General features: G+C 40.3%; 1 protein-coding gene across 3 annotated transcripts in view; it reads right to left on the bottom strand.

Moving 5' to 3' along the window:
• Positions 1 to 24219, bottom strand: part of Kdm5b (lysine demethylase 5B) — a 74684-nt gene that overhangs the window by 36531 nt on the left and 13934 nt on the right. For all 3 annotated transcript variants that reach the window (XM_076547449.1, XM_006982459.4, XM_042258184.2), the window contains exons 2-5: positions 11641 to 11718; positions 8821 to 8943; positions 6926 to 7096; positions 1766 to 1900 (exon numbers count right to left, since the gene is read on the bottom strand). In XM_076547449.1, coding sequence (XP_076403564.1) covers positions 1766 to 1900; positions 6926 to 7027 — 237 coding nt within the window. In that variant the 5' untranslated portion in view covers positions 7028 to 7096; positions 8821 to 8943; positions 11641 to 11718. The remainder of the gene's footprint in view (positions 1 to 1765; positions 1901 to 6925; positions 7097 to 8820; positions 8944 to 11640; positions 11719 to 24219) is intronic.

The following is a 24219-nucleotide window of genomic DNA, read 5'->3' as shown; positions in this document are numbered from 1 at the left end:
CCTCTGCCTCCTGGGTGCTGGGATTAAAGACGTGTACCACCACATGCCCTTGTGTGTGTAGGTCTCACAGACTAAAGCAGTCATCAGATTTCCTGAGCTGCAGATAGAGGTGGGTTGTGAGTTGCTGGAGGTGGGTGTTAGGAGTCAAACTCGGGTACTCGGCAAGAGAAGGATAAACTTAACCACTAGGCCACCTCTCTAGCTTCATCTTCTTCATCATCACCATCATCATCATCATCATCATCATTTTGATTTTTCAAGACAGGGTTTCTCTGTGTATCCCTGGCTGTCCTGGAACTTGCTCTGTAGACCAGGCTGACGGCCTCTGCCTCAGGAGTGTTAGGATTAAAGGTATATGCCACAGCAGCCTCCCCCACCCCCACCCCAGTGCTTCACTGGTATTTTAATGAACCAGTGTCATCAATTATACATCTAGGGCTCAAGAGATGGAGCACTGGCTGTTCTTCCAGAGAACTGGGTTTGATTCCCAGCATCCACATGACAGCTAACAACCATCTTTAACTCCAGTCCCAGGAAACACTCTCTTCTGTCCTTCATGGGCACTGTACATGGCACACAGACATACATTCAGGCAAAAAATTCATACACCAAAAAATAAAAATTTTATATCTTATGAAGTAAATTATACCTGTAACGTCATTAAACTGTTAAAAGGCCTACTTTTTCATTGAGGATATATAATTCAATCTCAGTTCCACTGTTACTTAGAATGCTATTTAATGGTAAAACAAAACCACTTTGTGGTCTATAACAGAAGTGTTTGGAGAACTATTTATCACTTTCTCCTGTTCACACCTAAAAGAATTTCTTCTGTGGGCATTATCATTACATTTGTAATTATCATCCCATTTATCATCAAGCAGACCCAGGCATCCAGCACTAGAGCACGTCTTACATATATAAAGGTCCAAAAGGAATCATGCATGATGGAACACACCCATGTTCCCAGCAATCAGAAGGCTAAGGAAACAAGACCACAGCAAGTTCAAGGCCAGCCTGAGCTATACAGTGTAGTCTTGTCACAAAAGTCCAAAAGAATATGCTCAAAACACAAAAAGTAATTTTTACATTAATGAGATTTAAATATGTCTGGGCTTTAAATAATGGTAATTTCCATTTTGACTAGTTTCTTTCATTGAGAAATGGATTCTCTAAATTCACGAGAAAAAATTTGTCAATGATTATTAAACATGCAAAGATTGACTCAGAAGCATGATATTGCCTTGAGGCTCCTCAGCAGTGAGTTATTTCTTGGAACTCACATTCTATCAAGTAGCTGGACAGAAATCCAAAGTCCTCAGACCTCTCTATGCAAACAAAGTAAATAGAATATTCTTCCTTTCTGAAGAGAAGAAAAAGATCCTAAAGCAAATCGTCTTAGCAGCCTTTCTTCATGTCCCTCACATCTTATTCACTTTAAACATTAGTATTTCCTTCATACTTCTCAACTCTTCCCTCTTCTTAGTAGATATGTTCCTGATTCGACACTTATTATGAACAAAGTCCCTGTCTTCACATATTCCCCCAATTGTGTGTTGGGTTTTGACTACGAACAACTAATAAGCTTTTCCTTGTTAGGGACACCATCATCCCCATTGGTGGTCTAAAAGCTCAACCGTATGAAGTATCCCTTTAAGAGATTACCAAGGCTCACAACTACAAAGCACTTATAGATAAGAAAGTCAGTGATGACTAGCCATTAGCATTAAACTCAAGAAACTAAGCAATCCTTCAAAGTACTTACCTCTGCTCTCATGCGCTTTGCTCGGCGGGCTGGAGGACAGGTTTCTGAAGGCTGTACAGACTGCCTCTGGGGAATATCATGGGGTTTGTACTCCTTGTCCTTTGTATCCGAGGTCAGGCTAGGCTTCTGAAGACACTAGAAATAAAAGTTGTACCAATGAATTCTCTTCCACCTATATGTGTGTGTGTGTGTGTGTGTGTGTGTGTGTGTGTGTGTGTGTGTGTGCGCGCACGCACATATATATATATATATACACACACACACACACACACACACACACACACACACACACACACACACACGCACGCACGCACACTTTTTTTTTCTTTTTTGTTTTTCAAGACAACTTTTCTCTGTGTAACAGCCCTGGCTCTCCTGGAACTCTCTTTGTAGACCAGGCTGACCTTGAACTCAGAGCTCTGACTGTCCCTGCCTCCCGAGTGCTGGGATTAAAGGCATGCACCACCACCACACACTAAAACATCTACATTTTTAAAATCTAAAGAAACACAAAGTCAAATCTAAAAATAATCATTTAGATATTTTCATAAGTCAAATTCTTCTTTCTTTTCTTTCTTTTTTTTTACATCACCAGTATATCTTAGATTTATTCAAGTGCTTATCTCCTTAGGTTTTTTTGTCCGCCCCCCCCCCCCCCCCATTGGAGCTAACGCAGGGCCTTATGCTTGCTAGGCAAGCACTCTACCACTAAGCTAAATCCTCAACCACTCTCCTTAGGTTTTAAAAAGCCATGGCAGGCATGTGCACATCTGTAATCCCAGCACTTAAGAAGATGAGGCAAGAAGATCCTGGGCTATTAGTGACAACCTGTCTCAAACATACAAAAAAAAAAAGATTATTACCTCATGAATCCAATAATTTTTTTTCTAGATTTTTACAATCCTCTGGATTCTGACATAACAGTGCTATAATCAAAATTATCCTGAGTTGAGAAAATAGGTCAACTGACCATAAAGTGGACTTTCTAGGATTTTCATCTATTTTATTATATATGTGTGACAAAGATTAATAGGTACTTCACAGAAAACCATTTGGTTTTTGCAGGGCATGGTGATGTACACCTTTAATCTCAGCTATTGGGAGGCAGAGGCAGGTAGATCTCTGTAGGCCACCCAGGTTTATTTAGTGAGTTCCAAGCTAGCCAAAGCTTCATGAAGTGGAATTCTGTTTCAAAAAAGACAATATGATTCTTATAAGGACAGATGGAAAAATGTCCCCATGGGTTTCTAATACTTGGTCCCCCACTGATAGCACTATTTTTGGGAGGTTGTATGACCTTTAGTAACTGGTGTCTATCTGGAGAAAATGTTGACCATCCGGGTGAATCGTATGAGCTCTAGGCCTGTTTTTTTTGTTTGGTTGTTTGGCTGGTTGGTTGGTTTTGTTCTGTTTTTTGTTTTGTTTTGTTTTGTTTTGTTTTTGAGACAGGGTTTCTCTGTGTAGCTTTGCACCTTTCCTGGAACTCACTCTGTAGCCCAGGCTGGCCTCGAACTCACAGAGATCCACCTGGCTCTGCCTCCCAAGTGCTGGAATTAAAGGCGTGCGCCACCACCCGGCTCTAAGCCTGTTCCAATTATAATCTATGCCCTCTGCTTCTTGGTCCACCATATACCAGGAGTCCCAGCCAAACCATCTCATTGCCATAACTCCACCATGCCTTCCCTGCCGTGATGCACTGACTGTACCCTCTCAAATTATGGCCCAATAAATCCTTCCTCCCTTGATTTCCTTATTGTTAAATGCTCAGTCACAGTGACAAGAAAAGTGATTCAGTTCTGATCAGAAGTTTCTTTTTTGCTTTCATTTTTTTAGTTTGATCCTAAGCTGACAGCTGGATAATATTTAATGCTAAAACATAATACAAGAAACTATTATTACTGAAGCTAACATGAATTTCTCAAGTATGCATTTCTTTATCATAAGAGGACAACAAATATGATGAGAAGCATTTTTATAAAGATTTTTTTTTGTGTTGTATAAGCATTTAGCCTACATGAATGCATGTGTACTGTGTACATGCCTAATGCCTGAAGAGGCCAGAAAAAGGCATCAGATTTCCTGAACTGGACTTACAGTTGGTTGTGAGCCACCGTGTGGGTGCTAAGAAACCCAGGTCCTCTGCAAGAGCAGCAAGTGCTCTTAACCACTGATCCATCTCTCCAGTCCCATGAAAAGCATTTTTACAAGCAGGTTCCAAAATGCAATTATCTGCAGTACATCTGGGGTATGCTATATCATTTATATTTGGCATAGAGTACATGAAATACACTACTAACTGGGAATGTAGCTCAATAAACTTTCCTGTTAAAGGGGGGGGGCAGGAGTGGGGGTGGCGCTGAGGCTGTAGCTCAGTTGGTGGATTCTTATCTAGCATGCTAGAGGCCCTGCATTCAATCCCTAGCAACCATGAACTGGATTTGGTGGCACACACCTATAATCCTAGTACTCAGGAGGTTGGGGCACAAGGATCAGAAGGTTCAAGGCCATCCTTGGCCACACCATTAATTGGAGGTTAGCCTAGGACACATGAAACCTTTGTCTTCCAAAAACAAAACAAAAACAAAAAAAAAATCAGTTTATACATAACTTTACCCACTCTATGAATTTTCTGAAACAAAAATTAAGTGATTTTATTTGAGGTTAAAATTATGTGGGATAAGGGAAATATTAATGAACTGGTTCCCATACACCATTACATATTTAGCCTCTATTTCCCAAATGGCTTAGTGGTTTTATTATCTATATTCATGATTCCATAAGGACTTTAGATACACTAGGCAAAACCAAGCCTAGCAGATTTTTAGAATACATTTGAAGAACTTTATCTTTTGTTCCAAAGATCATTCAAAATACAAACCTAGTGCATTGGTTTTATAACACTGACTTTACCTCTTCTTGCAAAGTAGGATTTAGAAGTGGTTGATATCATTAAACCATAATCACCTCATCCCACAGAGACAGCCATGCTTTCAGAAAACATGGTGATGCAAGAGTAAGGCCGTGTTCCATTAGGGCAGTACACCTTTTTTTTTTTTGCCTTTGAGACTCAGTCTCATGTAGCCCAAGTTGACCTTGAATTCTCTGTATAACCAATAACCTTGAATTTCTGATCCTCCTGCTTCTGCCTCCTGAGTGCTGAGATTACAGGCATGACCAGTTTTATTCCTTGCTGGAGATTAAATCCAGGGCCCTGTGCACAGCAGATAAGCACTCTACCAACTGAGCTACATCCTCAGGCCTTTCTGAAAAACTTTCTACGAGGAATATGTATCAGTGTTAGAATCTATTGGTACACAGTAGGTTGAAACAAACACTTGAGTTATATATGCAATGTTTGTGCAATCTGTCTTGAAATCCCTACCCTTTGTTTGCTTATCTTCCTACATAAGCCCAGGCTTTTATAAAAACTCCATGTTCCCTTGCCTCAACTTCTGGTGTGCTAGGACCACAAACAGAGCAGCTTTCAATTGTAGAACTACACTTACAAGTTTCTAAACTGGGGCCACTCATAAATTAGGGAAGATAACTTTTCCCCTTACTCACTGTAACCTCCTCTACACAAAGAATTCCAAACAAGAAAAGTTAATCTATGTGGGGCAACTGCTTATAATGTAACTATAAACAGAGGCCAAAGTCTAGTACATGGTCCACGACTATAATCCCAGCACCTGGAGGCTGACACAGGAGAATCACATGCTCAATCAAGGGCAGTCCAGGATGTACACTGTGAGGGTTAACATAGTCAGCCTGACAAGTTGTAGCATCACGTGGGAGACACACATCTGGGCATTCTGTAAGGGATTTTCTAGATTTGGTTAATTAAGGAGAGGAGAGTCCCACTAAACGTGAGCAGCACCATCCCATGGTCTGGGGCTACCAGGATGCAAGTGCAAAAGCAAGATGAGCATGAGTATTTCTCTCTCTGCAGACACAGTGGGTCCAGCTGCTTCATGCTGCTGAGGCCATGCTCTCCTGCCAAAACGGACTATACACTCAAACTTGCCTAAGTTGCTTTTGCTGAAGCAACAATAACTCATACAGGCAAGACATTGTCTCAAATTGAATTACATCACCCATGGCTTACTAAACATTAACGTACATTTTTAAAGGGAGAGAGGGATTAGGATGTAGCTCCATTGGTAGAGCGCTAGTCTCATATGCATAAAAGACCAGGGTTGAATCTCCAGCATTGTACGAACTGAGAATGGTGGTGAATGCCTGTGATCCCATCACTTGGGGGGTGAAGGCAAGGGGACTAGGAATCCAAGGTCATCCTTAGGTATACAAAAGTTGAGGTTAGTATGGAATACAGAAGACCCTGTCTCAAATACAAATCCAAGTGTTGTGGCACACACCTAAAGTCAATCCCATCACTTAGGAGGCAGAGACAGGCAGGTCTGTGTGTGTTCCAGGCCGGTCTGGTTTAAAAGGGCTACACACAGCCAACCTCCCAGCTTGGGAGACTGGGGACATGGTCACTGGTGGAGTAGTTGCCTAGCATGGAGCAGCGCTTCAGTTTGATCACCAGCATGCAAATATACAAATATAGAAAAAACTTTCTGAGTATGAAGTCATCAGACAAGCCACTTCTAGTCTAAAAAAGAAGTTCAGTAAAGGGTAAATAGAAGAAAACTAAAAATGCTATGAAAATATACAGGACTTGGCATTACAGGTCTGTAGGATTAGGACAGAATTACTGTTTGACCTGAGAAACTGTTGTCAATCTTCCATTGCACAGAAATCATTCCAGATCTAGGACTCACTGCTCTAGCATTTAGAGTATCTCAAACGATGTTAGTGGATTAAGACACTCCTTTCCACCAGAGCCTTCAAATAGGAGTGATGGTTTTATAGCATTTACCTGAAACTGAAGAGGACTGCAGACATTGCTGAGAGAATCAAGTCTCTCAGTATTAAGCCCTTTCTCCCTCATTAAACAGTAAAAAGGCATTTCTTTATAATCTCATTAATTCTAATACAGTTGCTCCCCAAACCAAAGTACTGGAATTTTTCCTCAAAAAGAAATCATTCAACAATGTTTTCCGAATATTATTAAGACGGTCTCATTCACCCCAAAGACAATGTACCCAACAAATAAGCAATTAAATGAAACAGGTCAAGGCTAGGTCCAACACTTACCCTCAAACTGTCTCCAGACAGGAATAAGTTGTATGGATTGAGGATTCGTTCATAATGTCCCCTGATGTGGGAACCCACAGCTTTACCAGGAGCAAAACCCATCTTGGTGGCAATTTTGGTCCATTTTCTTTCCTTGCAAACAACTGCAAACCCACCTTCTTCTGCAACTAACTGTTAACAGCAAAATAAATAAATAAATAAATAAATAAATAAATAAATAAATAAATAAATAAATAAATAAATAAATAAATATTAGAGAAAATTACTTCTAATTTCCTCACACCTAGGTATGATTATAAGAACAAAATTCCCAGCTATAATTTTTGTTGTTGATTTGTTTTGTTTGTATGTTTTACACTTCCTAAGTCAAAAGAAGAAAAGAAAAATTACCAGCTATTAATTTTAAACTAAAAAATTAAAATAGCTTCACCACTCTCAAAACTCCTTCTCACCGGGCGGTGGTGGCGCACGCCTTTAATCCCAGCACTCGGGAGGCAGAGCCAGGCGGATCTCTGTGAGTTCGCGGCCAGCCTGGGCTACCAAGTGAGTTCCAGGAAAGGCGCAAAGCTACACAAGAGAAACCCTGTCTCGAAAAACCAAAAACTACTTCTCACTTTGCCAAAGAATAAGGTGAACAATGAGATCTCGACTAAAAAGGAACACCCACCCCATACTGGGTCCTAAGGGGAACGATGAGATCTCTCCTAAAGGAAAGCACCCCGTACTGGGTCCTAAGGTGAACAACTAAATCTCTCCTAAAGGAAAGCACCCCGTACTGGGTCCTGCTTTCTCACCCTTCAAATGTATTTAAGAGACAGCACGCATGCATGCCATCATGTCTGGTAGAAAGAAGAGGAACCTAGAACTGAATTATGGCTCAGCTGTTTTAGCTTAAGTCTTTTCAATTTCTTTGAGCCCTTATCTAAACAAAAATGGGAAGGACCCTTTGCAGCATTGAGGTGTTTCAAAGGAGAGATAGGTACCACGTTTTTTTCCATCCATCAACAGAAAAATGGATGGAAAAAATGTGGTACATATACACAGCAGAGAAAAAACAATGAAAGCATGAAATTTGCATGCAAATGGAAGGAACTAGAAAAAATCATCCTGAGTGAGGTAACCCAAACCCAGAAAGACAGTCATGGTATGTACTCACTCATAACTGGATTCTAGATATAAAGAACAATCAGACCATAACCCATAGAACCATGGATGCTATATATATAGCATGAAGGTCCCTAGGACGACTGTGGCTTATAATAAATTTCGGTTTTACTCAATTATTGAAAAAAAAAATAGCCAAATGAATGGAAACACATGAACTATGAACCAAAGGCTGAGGGGCCCCCAGCTGGATCAGGTCCTCTGAATAGGTGAGACAGTTGATTGGCTTGATCAGTTTGGGAGGCAACTAGGCAGTGGGACCAAGTCCTATGCTCATTGCATGAGTTGGCTGTTTGAAACCTGGAGCTTATGCAGGGACGCTTGGCTCAGTCTGGGAGGAGGGGACTGGAACTGCCTGGACTGAGTCTACCAGGTTGATTGCAGTCCTTGGGGGAGGATTTGCCCTGGAGGAGGTGGGAATGGGGCGTAGACTGGGGGTAAGGGGAGGGGGTGGGAGGGGGGAGAATAGGGGAACCCGTGGCTGATATGTAGAACTGAATGGTATTGTAAAATAAAATTAAATTAAATTTTAAAAAAAAAAATGCTTAGAAAAAATTTTAAAAAAAAGGATAGGCTGTAACAAAATCTATAAAATAAGGCTTACAGACTCAACAGAGCTCTGATATTCAATATGCTTAACTAAAAACACATCTCATTTACCTTATTTCAAACAACAGTTGTCAAAAAACAAAAAGATGAAATGACTTACAAGACAGTTGCCCCTCACTTGCCTTATTAAGTTGGAACAAGTCTAGGATCTTCCTCTCCACATGCGGAATCTTCAGAGTACTTCCCTGTAGCTCCCAATACTTTGCAATCTGGTCCAGGAAATTCAATTTTACACGTGTTTGGGCCTAAATACATATAAAAAAAATGCATTTTAATCTCACCTATTTGTTTTTTCCTGAGGCACAAGGTTGAGCTAAATCACAGGCACAAACAATCTTACCATTTTCATCCTTCAAGTAGATTACACTACTGTGTAACGTATGTACCTCTGTACTGGGCACCCCAAGTGGTTTACACTAGTGGCATGTATATGCCTCTGTACTGGGCACCCCAATCAGTTTATACTAATGGCATGTATATACCTCTGTACTGGGCACTATCTTATTTTAAAGCTCCTGCCTACAACCTTATACTCTTCACTCTCAAGACTATTTAAGTACAAAACCAATTTTTATTTATTATAAATTAAGTACAAAAGTGTTTGCTTGTCTAAATTGTATTTAAAAAGTAGACGATGTCTATGTCTAAACAAAATATCATTGTTACATATACTGCTTATGATTTCTTTTTTTAGTGCTTATAGTATCTCTTAGTTGAAGCATCGTTCAGAACAACTATATTCTATGTATTTTTGCCTATTTCTCTATTGTATGCTTCATAAACACAATTTAATGTTATTGGTAAAAAAAAAAAAATTAGAAATGGCTTATTATGGCTTTGTTTGTCTGCTTTTCAAGACAGGACTACTCTGTATAGTCTTGGCTACCCGGGAACTCAGAGATCCTCCTGTTTCTGCCTCCCAAGTGTTGAGATTAGTGTGTGCCACCATGCCCAAATACTATGGCATTTCTATATGCACCTTAATTAAGCCTTTGCTGTGGAATAATCTGTACACTATGTTAAACTAATCACAGCATAATTTATATAAAGAAGCTGACTGGCCAATAGCTGGACAGGATAAGACAGGAAAACCAGACTAAGGCCACTGGAAAGAAGGGTGGAGTCAGAGGAGTCACTAGCCAGACATGGAGAGAAAACAGGAGGTGCAAGATGAAAGAGAGGTAATGCCACATGGCAGAAAATAAATTAATATAAATGGGTCCATCTAAGTTGTAAGAGTTAGCTGGTAACAAGCCTGAGCTACTGACCAAGCATTTATAATTCATATTGAGTCTCCCTGTGGGTTATTTGGGAGCTGGTAGGCAGAAAAAAAAGGTCTGCCTACAAGCCTTGATAATATAAAGATCACAGAAAAATGATAAATGTTATCAAATCATTACTATAATCATTTTTGTTCCCCTTATTATAAAACACAAAGGGGACACATTGGGAGTTTCATCCATGTCAGATAATTCCCAAAGGTAATCCAAGGCTGCAAAGTTATTACATACTACTACTTTTCTTTTTCTTTCCTTCTTTCCCTTTTTTTTTTTTTTTTTGATTTTTGAGACAGGGTTTAATTGTGGGTAGCTCTAGCTGTCCTGGAACTCAACTCTGTAGACCAGACTGGCCTTGAACTCACAAAGATCCATCTGCATCTGCTTCCCAAGTGTTGGGATCAAAGGTGTACACCACCACTGCACGGCTACTTTTCTTTTTTTCTTTCTTTTCCAAGATAGGGCCTCACTATATAGCTCTATTTGGTCTGGAACTCACTATGTACATTAGGCTGGGCCACCTCTACCTCATGAGTGCTGGGATTGAAGGTGGGCATGCCAGCCTGGGCTACATATAAAGACCCTTTCTCCAAAAAAAAAAAAAAAGAAAGAAAGAAAGAAAAAGAAAGAAAGAAAGAAAGAAAGAAAGAAAGAAAGAAAGAAAGAAAGAAAGAAAGAAAGAAAGAGAAAGAAAGAAAGAAAGAAAGAAAGAAAACTTTAAAAGATTTGTAAAATACTGATGTAGGCAGACTCTTGTTATCAAAAACCTAGTATCTTCTACCCTGTACTATCTTTTTGGTATTTATTTTATGTATATAAGTGTTTTTTTTTTTTTGCATGTATGTATAATGTAAACATGCACACCAAATGACTGCAGGACAGAAGGCAGCATCAGCCTTCCCTGGAACTAGTTATAAATGGTTGTGAGCCACCACATGAGTACTAAGAAATGAACCAGGGTCCTCTGCAAGAGCAAGAAATGCTCGTAACTGCTAAGCCATTTCTTTAGCCCTTCTATCTTGTACTTTAAAACTTTCTGTAGGTGGATCTGTGAGATCAAGGCCAGCCTGGTCTACAAAGTGAGTTCTAGCAAAGCAGGACTATTATACACAGAGAAACTTTGTGTCAAAGAAACAAAAATAAAAAATAAAATAATTAAATCTAGAGCTGGAGAGATGGCTCAGCAGTTAAGAGCACTGGATGCTCTTCCAGAAGATCCAGGTTCAATTCCCAGCACCCACAACTATCTATAACTCCAGTTCGATGGTACCCAACACCCTCATTCAGTCAGATAAACATACATATAGGCAAAACATCAATGCATACAAATAAAAAATTTTAAAATAGAAAAATATTAAATCTAAGTTTCACAAAAAAAACTAGAAATAAAAAACCCTTCCTACTACATTCTTCTCAAAAGTAAATTATTTTCAAAACTTAAAATTCTAGTGATTACCATCTAAAAATACAATGATTCATATGTATTAATTAGACAAAAAGAAACTGATGAAAATTATCTTAATAAAATTTGGTTTGCTACAATGGCTGACTGCCATGATTATCAATTATTTGCTATTTTTCCATTTCTCTATAACTGTAACACTAGTGACAGACAGATCGTCAAAGAGTATTCCTCTGGAACATAGATAAACAGAATAATATTACCTCCAGTTCATTTAGCCTCTGGATACGTGGGGTAAAATGAAGTTTATCAACATCACAGGCAAATGGTGGCTGCCAATCCTAGAAAAAAGCAAAAGCTATTAGATATAATTACTCAACACATAAATTATTTTAAAATCAAAATCAAGGTTATGTAAACTATCAGTTAAACAAAATGTAACAGAGGTAGTTTTTCAACCTGTTTTCCACCAGAAAATTTGGAGTATGTAATGAGTCCTCTCCCCCAAATCTCAATATCTGGCACACACTCCTCCCTCTATCCTGACCTAGCCCTCAGCCCACCTCTGTTGAAAAGTCACTAATTTAGGTTAAAAAAATATTTTGAAAGACGTATCTCTCTACAAAACAGTATATATCAAATTATTTATACATACAACTCTTACATATTTGATCTACTCTGAGTTTCTTGTTTTTTGTTTTGTTTTTTCTGGAGCTGTGGACTCAACCCAGGGCCTTGTGCTTGCTAGGCAAGCGCTCTCTCTACCACTGAGCTAAGTCCCCAACCCCTAGTCTAAGTTTGAAATGTAAGGAAAAAGCCTGTAATCCCAGCATTCTGGAGGCAGAGGCAGGAAGACTGTCACAAGTTCAAGGCAACCTGGGCTATATGGTAAAATTCTATCTCCAAGGAAAGAGGGAGAGGGGGAGGAAGTTGCCTTAGTAGGTATGAGAAGCTGAGATCAGATCCTAGAAACAAGTCAGGCATGGACCTGTAACCCACAGCTGAAAGAGCAGAGAAAGGTAGATGCCCTGAGCTTGGTGGTCACTGGTGTAATGGGTGAGTTTCAGGTTCGGGGAGAGACTGTCTCAAAAACTACGGCAGGGGGACTGGTCAGATGGCTCAGTGGGTAGAGGTGCTCAATACCCAGTCTGAGAATCCAAGTTTTATCTTTATATACCGCACAGTAGGGAGAACAGACAGACTTCCAGTCATGAATGGTGATGTGCATGCAACCACACCCATATACACACTAAATAGTTTTGTTGAAAAAGGTAGAGAATGATGGAGGAAGATACCTAAGGACGACTTCTGGCCTCCATACTTGCCCACATGAGCACAGATGCACAAATACACCTGTGTACGTGCATACACACACACACACTTGAAGGTAAGAATGAAGTTCATTTGATAGCATGCCTGAAGCCCTAGGTTTGATCCCTAGCATCCCACAAACCAGGTGTGGCAGTACACCCCTGGAATCTCTGCATTCAGACAGAGGCAAAAGAGAATCAGATGTTCAAATCACCCCCAGTTATATAGTTAAATTCAAGTCCTGGGCTACAAGGATATTCTTGTGTAAAAAAAAAATATATCAGGATCAATTCTTCCATAGAAGAAAAGGAGAACTGACATGTAGCTGAGGTTTTCCTGTGTCTCACCTGGCCCGTGGTCAGGACAAATCTCTCTCACCTGCCAGTCCTGCAGCTGCTTGGACCCAAGTAAACACACAGAGGCTCATATTAATTAAAACCATTAGCTCAGGCCTACCACTGACTAGCTCTTACACTTAAGTTAACCCATAATTCTTATTTATGTTTAGCCACGTGGCTTGGTACCTTTTCTCAGTTCTGCCTTCACATCTTGCTTCCTGTATCTGGCTGGTGACTCCTGACTCATCCTTCCTGTTCCCAGAATCCTCCTTTCTGCTTATCCAGCCCATACTATACCTCCTGCCTGGCTACTGGCCAATCAGCGTTTTATTTATCAACCAAATCAGAGCAACACATTCACAGCATACAGAAAGACATCCCCAGCACTGACACTTATCTTTAAAGCTATTCTTTTTCTTTTTTTAATTTTTTAATTTCAGGGTTGAGGACCGAACCCAGGGCCTTGCCTTGCTAGGCAAGCACTCTACCACTGAGCTAAATCCCCAACCCCTAAAGCTATTCTTAATGTCTACGAATATAGGTATCTATTCTTTGGAGAATCTTCCTACCATCAAGGAACTACTATGATGATGAGGAAATAACAGGTAAGAAAATTATTTAGTCCCGAACAGTGTCAAAAATAAAAAGCAGAGGGAGGGTGTGGCTCAGTGGTAGAATGTTTGCCTAACCTGGGCAAGGTGCTGAATTTAGTACTATTAAAAAGTTATGTTAGCCTGGTCTACAAAGCGAGATCTAGGAAAGGCGCAAAGCTACACAGAGAAACCCTGTCTCGAAAAACCAAAAAAAAAAAAAAAAAAAAAGTTATGTTAATCCCAGCACTTAGAAGGCAGGGGCAGGTGGATCTCTGTGAGTTCAAGGTCAGCCTGGTCTACAGAGTGAGTTCCAGGACAGCCAAGGCTGCACACAGAGAAACTGTCTCAAAAACAACAACAAACAAACAAAAAATCCAAATTATGTTTAAATTGTTACCTAAATATTGAAGAAACTGGAAAATAACTTAAATATCTACAATAAGGGTTCAGCTGGGATAATGAAAGATCTAATGACAGATAGTGATTATGGATGCCTAACACTGTATTTATTTATTCAGCGCTAATAATTTATACTCATACACTTGATGGTTACAATGACAAGTTTTATATTACATATTTTAACATGGGAAATAAAGACAAATGCTGTCAGATGGAAATTCATAGCCTTTAATCCAGTTTCATACTCAGAAATGTATTAAAGTTGGGGTGTGGCTCAGCTGGGAAGGCGTTTGCTCCTGTCTAGCTTATCTCCCTGTGTGTGTGTGTGTGTGTGAGAAAATATTCGGACAAAAGCAACTCAAGTGGGGCTGGAGAGATGACTGGGCAGTTCAGAGCGAGCAGCACAACCACAGAATTAAAGTTTGGGTCCCAGCACCAACATGACAAACTGGGATCCCTGTACACCTGTAACTCCAGCGGGAGATCGAAAGCCCTTTTCTGGTCTCCACATGCAGAGGCCCTCCCTCCCTCCCACCCCTACACACACACACACACACACACACACACACACACACACACACACACACCACACACACACAAAACTTTGGTTCATTCTGGCTCACAATTCAAGAGTATAGTCCATGTCGCTTGGATCATCTGGTCACACCACATCCGGTCAGCAAGCAGAGCAATGAATCAAGGCGTGCATTCTAGTCCTCAGTTCACTGTCCCCACTTTATACAGTCCCAGATTTCCCCAGGGAATGGTCTTGTCCACAATTAGGATGGGTCTTCTCACATCAATTAATCTAAGATAACCCTCACCCCATGTCTAGAGTCCTATCTCACAGATTACTTTATCAGGTTGACAAGACTAACCATCACACCTACCATAGTGTATATATGTACATTTAAGTACGTACACACACACACACACACACACACACACACACACACACACACACACACACGGATTCAATCTACAGCATGACATAAAAACTGGGCTTGACTCCGGGGTTCTCCCATTGTGCTGTAAGCCTGTATTTAAGACCTCCTCCCTCCTTCAATAAATGACATTCGGCATTTAAAATTAAATATATATATATATATATATATATATATATATATATATATATATATATTAAAAAAAATAAAATAAAAACTGGGCTTGAGGAGTGGGAAGTAGTTCAGTGGGTCAAGTGTTCACTGTGCAGGAATGAGTTCAGATCCCTAAACCTAGTTAGGCACAGTGATGAGGGTCAGGGACAAGCAAATCCTAGAAGTCATCCCAGTGCCAACTTGTCTCCTGACAAGCCTGCACCAGCAAGCACACAGCACATGAGCAAGTCCATGCACACACTGCACACACACATAAAACAGCCATGGAGATGCACACCTGTCTGTAATCCCAGCACTTGGAAAGTACAAACAAGAGGATCAGAAGTTCAAGGTCATCTTCAGCCACCCCGGGATAAGACCATGTCATAAACACACATAAAATATTCTATAGGAGGTGTGCCAGCACACCTGTACGCCAGCTCTTAGAAGGCTGCGTGAGAGGCAAGGTGTTCTAAGCCTGACTGAACTACACAGCAGTAGCCTGTCTGAGAGGACCAAAAAAAAAAAATACTCATTAGAATCAAAGATTAATGTTTAGATCAATATCTGAAGAAATCAATATGCTAAATTATACAGAACAAGATCAGAGGAAAGAAATTACATTGCTTCGTTTTTTATTTGTTTGTTTGGTTTTGTTTTTGTTTTTGAGAGAGTTTCTCTGTGTTGCTTTGCGCCTTTTCCTGGATCTTGCTCTGTACACCAGGCTGGCCTCGAACTCACAAAGATCCGCCTGCCTCTGCCTCCCAAGTGCCGGGATTAAAGGCGTGCACCACCATCGCCCAGCCTCACATTGCTTCTTAATGCCCCATTACCAAAGTAAAAAGAAGACTAGTCCAAAGCTTTGCATACTTTACAAAGGCTATTGGTTTTCAGAAATGAACTTTTGGGCTGGGCATATAGTTCAGTGGTACAGCACTGGCCTGGGAATCCTGAGTGGCTGGGGCATGGTGGCTGGGGCATGGTGGACCTCTGTGAGTTCAAGGCCATCCATGCTGGTCTACATAGTGAGTTGTTTCAGGATAGCCAGGGCTACATAGAGAAACCTTATCTAATACATACATACATACATACATACATACATACATACATAATCAAAATTACAAATATTTGGATATTGTCACAGAGAGGTCTGGCCTTGTGTAGTTGTTTTAAATGAGAAGGTGGGAAAGTTATAAACAAGTCACAGGCTGGCAAGATGGTTCAGCTAGTAAAGTGCTCATAGCACAAGCCTGGCAACCTGAGAGAGAGCCTTAGAATCCACGGCAGAAAGAGAACTAAGGGCTGGAGAGACGGCCCAGTGGTTAGAAGCACTTGCTGCTCTTGCAAAGTGCATGAGTTCAATTCCTAGCACCCACCACAGGGCAGCTCACAATCAATCACCTGTAACTCCAGCTCCAGGGGTCTGACGCCCTCCTTTGGGCTCCTGTCAGCCCAACACACACTGTACACAGGGCCCCACACACATTTTTACAATAATTCATTTTTATTTCATGTGCATTGGTGTTTTGCCTGTGTGTGTGTGTGTGAAGGTGTCAGATCCCCTGAAACTGGAGTCACAGGCAGTTAGGAGATGCCATGTGGGAGATAGGAATTGAATCCGGGTCCTCTGGAAGAGGAGCCTGCTCTAACCCACTGAGCCGTCTCTCCAGCCCATACAATTTTTAATTAAAGACTCCAAACGTTGTCCTTTTAACTTACACGCAACAGTGATAAGTAAAAATATATTTAAAAGTGAAAAGAGTCAGGTGATGGTGACACATGCCTTTGATCCCAGCACTCGGGAGGCAGAAGCAGAAGGATCTCTGTGAGTTCAAGGCCAGCCTGGTCCAAAAATAAATAAATTAAAAGTGAAAAAATACAAAAATCAAAAAAAAAAAAATACAGAAATCTCTCTCTCTCCTCTTTGTCTCTGTCTCTGTCTCTTTCTCTGTGTCTGTGTGTGTGTGTGTGTGTGTGTGTGTGTGTGTGTGTGTGTGTGTAATAAATCATAAAAAGGAAACTCTATACATGCAAACCAAGCTGTCCTAACTACTCATGCCTCTGCTGGGATTATGACAAGCATGCATTATCACACCTGGCCTAAAAGTTAAAATTACATACTATCTGGATACTCAACTATATCACAGAGAACTAAGACATACTTGGCAAAGTGTAGGTAATTTAACCAAAACAGTAAATTTTTTTATCCCCTATCAATAATGTAGATCACAAGTCACTCTTACAGAATAACAAGACTGTCATCATAAGTATAATTATAGTAAGTCAGGCATGGTATGGCTCCATATCTGTAATCCCAGCATTTGGGAGGGTGAGGCAAGAGGATTGCTTGTGAGTTTGAGACCAGCCTGGACTGTACATAGTAATAGGCCCAGCAGGGATACAAAATACTACTCTGTCTCAAAAAAACAAAACAAAAATTCAAAGCAGTCTATAAAGCAGTCCTATATAAATTTCCTTCTGGGATTTATTTTAATTTCCTTTGCTTTTAAACTTTTTAAAATTTTTAACTTTCAAAACAAAAATTACAAGAATTGTATCATTAAAAGGCTCAGGTACTTTCCTTAGCACTCAGAGATGTGCTCCTTGGGAAAGCAATTAAGGAAGAAGCTGAAGACTGAAAATCCTTAGAGAGGGCTGAGAAGCAGGTAAACATTTTTCTTAGTCCCAGCATTAACTTAGCAACAACCACTTAAATCACATTTAACTACAATAGTTAGTTAAAAAACAAAAATTAACCCATGTGAGAGTAACTTTCCAAGAATGTCTAAGATCCTTCTTAAATGCCAAAAGAATTTCCTTTGTAGAACAATTATTAGCATCCATATTTAATATATTAGAATATCCTTTAAATGTTTCTAATTATAAGAGGTTGTTATCATTTTGAGGTCTGATAATTAGCAAAATGAGAAAGTGCACTCAACAGAAGCTCCACAAGTTAGGGCTTTGAGTCCCGACAGGCAAACAAATTAAAAATCAGTGTCAAAAACTGGGATCCAATGTAAATACACAATGTTCTGGTGATAGCTGCTGTCCAATAGGCTCCTTAGTATTTCTTTTTCTTAATGTATTCATTTAATTTTATGTGTAAGGGTGTTCTATCTAGAAGGGGATGTCAGATCCCCTGGAAATGGAATTACAGACAGTTGTGAGCTGCCATATGGGTGCCTGGAGTTAAACCCACACCCTCTGAAGAGCAGCCAGTGCTCTTAGCAGCTAAACCATCTCTCCACACCCACCCTATATACGTTAAAAAAAAAAAAAATAGCAGTGCTGGGTATCAAGCCCTGGGCCTTAAGACATGTAAAGCAGCAAAGTATTGTACCACTGAGCTATATATTCCCAACCAAACTCATCCTTGAGAGCTCTTCTATTGGTGTCAGAAGAGTATAAAGCATAACAATGATCAAAATGATCTTTAATAGGCTTTTTTAAGTTTCAGATTTATAGAAAAATGACAAACTAGTTTCTTTCTATTAATATCTTACATTAGTACAACATATGTGTTTTATTGATGAAAGTCCACATTTTATACTTTATTCCTCTTATTTCTTTGTTTTTAAACTACTATCCCTTTTGTATTCCAGTATTCCATCCGGTCAGTATAACTCACACTGAGTTGTCTTGTCTCTTCTTGAGTCTCACTGTGTATCCCTGGCTGGCCTAGAAGGCATTATGTAGAACAGGCTGGCCTTGAACCAATTGCTTTTCCCTCCCAAGCTCTGTGTGTGATTGAAGATGCATTATTTGCTCTTTAAGAAACATTGCATTTCACTTCATAGAATCAAAAGACAGGTGGAAGGGCGAGATGGCTCAATGGGTCAGAATAATGCCTGCTCTGGAAACAAAGACCTGGGATTGACTCCCCAGCACCCCCATAAAAAGCCAGGCATGACATTATTCAGGTTGAAAACAGGCAGCTCACCAGAGCTTCCAGGCAAGCCAGCCTAACTGAAAAGACCAGCTCTTCTGGTTCAGTGAAAGACCGTGTCCAGGGTCAGAGGGCAGAGAGCAATAGAGGAAGACACCCTAGCCCTACAATCCTGTTCTGATTTCTGCTTTCCTGTAGCCTGTACATATACAATGCACCCTCCACGCACACATGTATCTTTTTTTTTCCTCTGTGTAGTTTTGGTGCCTGTTCTGGATCCCACTTTGTAGACCAGGCTGGCCTCAAACTCACAGAATTCTGCCTGGCTCTGCCTCCCAGTGCTGAGATCAAAGGCGTGCGCCACCACCTCCAGCCACATTCTTTACATCAAAAAACAGAATTGCTAAGCTCTCTATTAGAGTTCTGTTAGGAATAAGGGCATTTGTTTTGTGAGACTGATCCTTGCATGTTGCCTGACAGCCTCCTAGGTTCATCCTGTCTATGATTAAACGTCTGTTTTTTAAGGATTGGGCTGTAACCTTAACTACAAATGGTTCTGCACTGCCTGTTCCAGAAATGACAATCATGTCTTTGTTTCAAAAAGTTGTTTATAAACATCCTGCAACCCTACCTTTGTTTCAAAAGGTTATCTGCTTATCTACTCAACATGTGCAAGACCATCACTTCATGTTTTCATCATTTCAATCCTCAGCACCACAGAAAAACAGACACATTAGCCTTGGTAATAAAAACTGTATCTTCCGGGAGCTGGAGAGATGGCTCAACGTTAAAAGCACTTGTTGATCTTGCAGAGGACCCAGGTTTGATTCTCAGCACCCACATGGTGGCTCACAGCCAATTGTAGCCCCAATTTTGGGGACCTAACAGGCACATGTGCGCTGCAAATGAATGCAGGCAATACGGTCATACATACATAAAGGAACATAAATTTTTTTAATCTTTTTGTATTTGTTTTTAATCTTTTTTTAATATATTTGTAAGGGGAGTAACCAGACCACACAGGGACCTTTTTTGTTGTTTTCTTCATTTTTGTTTGTTTATTGTCTGTAGCCCTCACTCTGTAGACCATGGTGGCCTTGAACTTAAAGATCCACCCACCTATGGCTCCTGGAGTGCTGGGATTAAAGGGCACCACACCCAGCTGAGACCTAACTCTCATAAAATTTCCCTGAAAAGGTCTGCCAAAGTTACCTAACAGAGTAATTTATATTTTGGCATATCCTCAAAATCTTATCAGGCCTGAAATGCAAACAATCTTTTCAAAATTCATGGCACCAGAGTAGATTCTGCTGACCTGGCTGGCTAGGCAGGTGTCCCCTTCCTTCCTTCCTCCATGTTCCATGTTCCAGCTTCCCTCCTGAAGCTATGAGCACAGGTAAAGAGGACAGGACCTTCCCTGAATAGGAGGACCTGTCTTTGGTCAAGGGCATATATATGCGGAGCTGCACTCCCCTGCTAGAACCTCCAAGCAAGCTCTCAAAATCCATGCTGAAGGCTGGAGAGCCAACTCAAGGGTCAGGAGTACTTGTTCTCTTCAGAGGAGCTGGGATCAACTCCAAGCACCACCATGGTAGCTCACAGGCACCCGTAACTCTAGTTCTAAAGAATTCAAAGATCTCTTCCAATTTCTTCAAGCACCAGGCATGCATATGATGAAAGTACGCACATGCAGGCAAAACATTTGTACACCCATAAAATACTTTTAAAAAATTTACGGAGGAGCCGGGCGGTGGTGTCACATGCCTTTAATCCCAGTGCTGGGGAGGAAGAGGCACTCATCTCTGTGAGTTCCAGACCAACTTGGTCTACAGAGTGAGTTCCAGGAAAGGCTCCAAAGCGACACAGAGAAACCTTGTCTCAAAAAACAAAAAACAAAACAAAACAAATTTCACAGAGGATTCTAAGAAAACTATAAATCCCTATAACAAATTCCATGATGTGGACTAAGTGTGAAAATTGGACAGCATTATTTCTTTCTGGTCATTGATAGACTGATATAAAAGGCACTGACAACAGAAGGAATTTCAAATCCCACTGCAATTGTGACTGGTCTACTTATTACATAATATGGTTACACCAAGTTATGTTAGGATCAAGTGAATGAACAACACAATTCTCCCAAGGAAGTACACTGTTTAATAAGTAGAGTTTTCCTTTTTCTCTTATTTTTTTACTTAGACTTATTCATTGTTTGATTTTTTGTTTGTTTATTTTCCTGGTTTTTCGAGGCAGGGTTCCTCTGTGGGGTCTTGACTGCCCTGGAACTCGCTCTGTAGACTGACTGACTGCCTCTTCCTCCCCAGTGCTGGGATTAAAGGCATGTACCACCATGCCCAGCCTAGACTTGTTTATTTTTTATGTCTTTGAGTGTTTGCTCAAATAACCATGTGTGTGTGTGTGTGTGTGTGTGTGTGTGTGTGTGTGTTACCTGTAGATGTCAGAGGAGGAGGGCATCTAATCATGTTGGAACTAGAGTTATGGATGATTGTGAGCCAACATTGGGTACCAAGAGTCAAACAGAGCCCTCTGCATGAAGAAAAAGTGCTCTTAGCTGCTGGGCCAGCTCTCCAGATGCCAATTTTTTAAATATTTATTTTACACGTATAAGTATTTTTCTACATGTATGTATCTGCACCATGTGTGACAGGTCAGAAAAGTGCATCAGTGCTGCCCTGACACTAGAGTTACAGATGACTGTGAGTATGCATGTGGGGCTGGAACTAAACAGGTGCTCTTAACTGAGGCGTCTCTCTAACCCCTTGTTAATTTCAATCTGTTTATTTTATCACATGCATATATGCTGGTCCATTAAATTTCATTTTTCTATTTTCTCCCATACCCAGGATTACACACACACACACACACACACACACACACACACACACACACACACACACACTCACATCTAACAAAATTCTAGGCATATTGTAGACTAGAATGATCCCAGAAAACTGGGCCATCCAAATGCTTGCCTGTCAACCTCAATAACCAAGGCTGACAATCAACTTTAATCCCTGGGACCCAAATGATGAAAAGAGAACTGACTTCAGGCAAGTTGCCCTCTAACCTCAAACCTGCATGTGTGTTGTGGCATGTGCAGACACATACATGCAAACATACATACAATTTTATAAAATGTTTTTAAATGATTCCAAATAAAGGTGAGCATTTGTGACCCACTCCTTTAATGCCAGCACTTGGAAGGCTGAAAGTGGATCTCTGTGAGTTCAAGGTCAGCCAGAGCCACACCATCTGTAACTTCCAACACCTTCACACACACACACACACACACACACACACACACACACACACACACACACACACACACAGGCAAAATACCAATGCACATAAAATAAAAATAAATAAGTCATTTAAAAAAAAATAAAGTAAACCAGGGGCTAGTAAAATGGCTCAGCACATAAAGCATTTACTTTGAAAGTGAGGACCTGAGTTCAATCCCTAGAACCCATGTACAGGTGGAAGGGGAAAACAGACTCCAAAGTGGTCCTCTGACCTCCAGACAAGTGCAGTGGCATGCTTGCCTACATACACGCATCACACATACACACAATAAATATATAAAACTGTAACAAAAACAATTAAATAAACCAGGTATGATGGCTCATACTTATAATCCTAGTACTCAGGAAGATGAGAAAGGAAGATTGACAAAGAAGTCCAAAGCCAATCTGCAGTTACAAAGTGAGTACCTGACCAGCCTGGCCTACTGAGTAAAAAACTATCTCAAAATAAAAAAAGTAATTGATGTCTTTAATCCCAGCACTAGAGAAGTAAAGATAGGGCTATGAACTCAAGGCCAGACTGGTCTGAATAGGAAGTTCCAGGACAGCCAAGGTTACACAGTGAGACTTGGTCTCAAAAAATAAAAAACAAGGCCGGGCGGTGGTGGCACATGCCTTTAATCCCAGCACTCGGGAGGCAGAGGCAGGCGGATCTTTGTGAGTTCAAGGCCAGCCTGGTCTACAGAGAGAGATCCAGGAAAGGCACAAAGCTACACAGAGAAACCCTGTCTTGAAAAACCAAAAATAAATAAATAAAGTAAAATAAAATAATAAAAAATAAAAAACAAAAAACAAACAAAAATGATTAATTAATTAAAAAGAGACATTTGGGCTGGAGAGATGGCTCAGTGGTTAACAGCACTAGCACTGGCTGTTCTTCCAGGACTCCCAGTACCCACATAGCATCTTGTAACTGTCTGTAATTCCAGTTCCCAGGGATCCTGACACAATGACACAGATACACATGCAGGCAAAACACCTGTCAATGCACATAAAATAAAGTAAATGAGTCATTTAAAAAAGACAGTTGCTGTACTCTTCTACAGGACATATACTAAAGACACATTTAAAACTGTAGTTAAAAAGGTAAACAATAAGCCATATTTCTCTAATTGCAACATATTAACTAATAGATATTTAGTGCTGCTACAATTTAGATACATTAAGATTAAGAAGGATGGAAACAATTATTTTAGATAAAAACATGTTTGATTCCAAATAGCACTGAATTAGAAGGAGCTAGGAAATCTCAGTGAACCCCACTGGTCATCTTAACATTTACACAAGGCATAATGTCAGTCTACTCAATATATTACACATATTTTTTGTTGTTTTTGAGACACGGTCCTAACACAAATTGGCCTCAAACTTCTAATCATTCTGACAGAGTGCTGGGATTATAGGTCTAAACCACCACCCACGGCTTAAGCTATGGTGGGGATCAAACAATGGCCTAGGTAAAGCATTTTGAGAACTATAATACCCAGATCTTCAATACAATTCCTACTGCTAGTTTCAATGTCTGTGCCCCCCCCCCAGGCATTCATGCTGAAACTTAATAACCAAGGTAATAATATTAAGAGGTGGGGTCTTTGAGAGAGTTGGTTAAATGATGTCAGAGCCTGTTTGTTGGATTAGAAACCTTATGGAACTAGTGTAGGTCTCCTTTTACAATTCTTCCAAAGGAGCACAGGGCATTTAAGTATCCTACTTGACCACACGCACGGGTATGAAATGTAATTAAAAATCACCAACTATCTTCTTTTTTAAGTTTTAAATAGAAGAGCTTAGCTATGTTTAGTATACCAACACCTGTGCATTGGTAGCAGTAGAATCAGGAGATCCAAGTCACCCTCAGCTAGTTCAAGGCCAGCCAGGGGTCCCTAAAAATG

The sequence above is a fragment of the Peromyscus maniculatus genome, chromosome 11 (assembly GCF_049852395.1).
Source record: "Peromyscus maniculatus bairdii isolate BWxNUB_F1_BW_parent chromosome 11, HU_Pman_BW_mat_3.1, whole genome shotgun sequence".
Classification (NCBI taxonomy): Eukaryota; Metazoa; Chordata; class Mammalia; order Rodentia; family Cricetidae; genus Peromyscus; species Peromyscus maniculatus.
Note: the sequence above shows the minus strand (reverse complement) of the source record. Positions and strands in the feature narration are given on the sequence as shown.